General features: G+C 39.4%; 1 protein-coding gene across 1 annotated transcript in view; it reads left to right on the top strand.

Moving 5' to 3' along the window:
* Nucleotides 1-815, top strand: part of LOC119592647 (serine/arginine repetitive matrix protein 2-like) — a gene marked incomplete in the record, with an annotated part of 68424 nt that overhangs the window by 14794 nt on the left and 52815 nt on the right. Inside the window, 1 exon segment of the mRNA XM_037941561.1 lies at nt 209-347. Within this exon segment, the coding sequence (XP_037797489.1) occupies nt 209-347 (139 nt within the window).

Here is an 815-nt window from a genome sequence, read left to right as displayed (position 1 = left end):
ATGTACACATATACACTCATAAGCATACACCCACAGACATACCGTATATTTATGTATTTGAGACTGTTACACACAGCATGACATAATGTTCTAGTAAAGATGTCATTGTAGCGTAAGCCGAAGCAATGATCCTAAATCGGCTTGCAATGGCTTTAGAAGTACATGTTAGTCAGTCCGGCCATTGGCTTACCACTCGCTTCTGCTCCAGGTTCAACCATGGAATGTTCGCACCTCGGGACCGCTTGCGGGACTCCCACTACCACTCCATGTACCGTACCTTACGATCTGCCCGCATTAACTACGCCGCGCAGTCTGCCAGGTTTAAGGACGAGGGGGACCTCTATAAGGTGAGTGCTGGGTTTTGCTTCTTGTAGTCAGAGTTAGAAGCCGAAGAATGAGGAAGAGTGATGTATGAGTTTGGTCGTTAATTAGAATTCAGACAAAAATATATTAGATAGACCTACCTGTGGTTTTGGATAGCTAATTAGTTAATAATAATTTTGGTTAATGTTTTGAAATTTGACTGGATACTAAGAGTGATGTGACGATAATATATGATAATGAAAAAAGCTCCACAAGCAGGGTTCTTTCACGAAAGTCTGGACGATGTAATAATGATACTGCAGTATATTCACTGAATAAATGCTAGCTGAACTATAGATATACTGCATATATGAAACAAGTAGAAGTAAGTGGAACGATCACATGGTTAATACGACGGTAGTTAAAGTAGAATCAAGATAAAAAAAGAGTAATGTTAAAGCAAACTGATTCAGAGTGAAAGTATAACTGAATGCCATTGCTATCCTATCAAA

The sequence above is a fragment of the Penaeus monodon genome, chromosome 30, assembly GCF_015228065.2.
Source record: "Penaeus monodon isolate SGIC_2016 chromosome 30, NSTDA_Pmon_1, whole genome shotgun sequence".
In the NCBI taxonomy this organism is placed as follows: domain Eukaryota; kingdom Metazoa; phylum Arthropoda; class Malacostraca; order Decapoda; family Penaeidae; genus Penaeus; species Penaeus monodon.
Note: the sequence above shows the minus strand (reverse complement) of the source record. Positions and strands in the feature narration are given on the sequence as shown.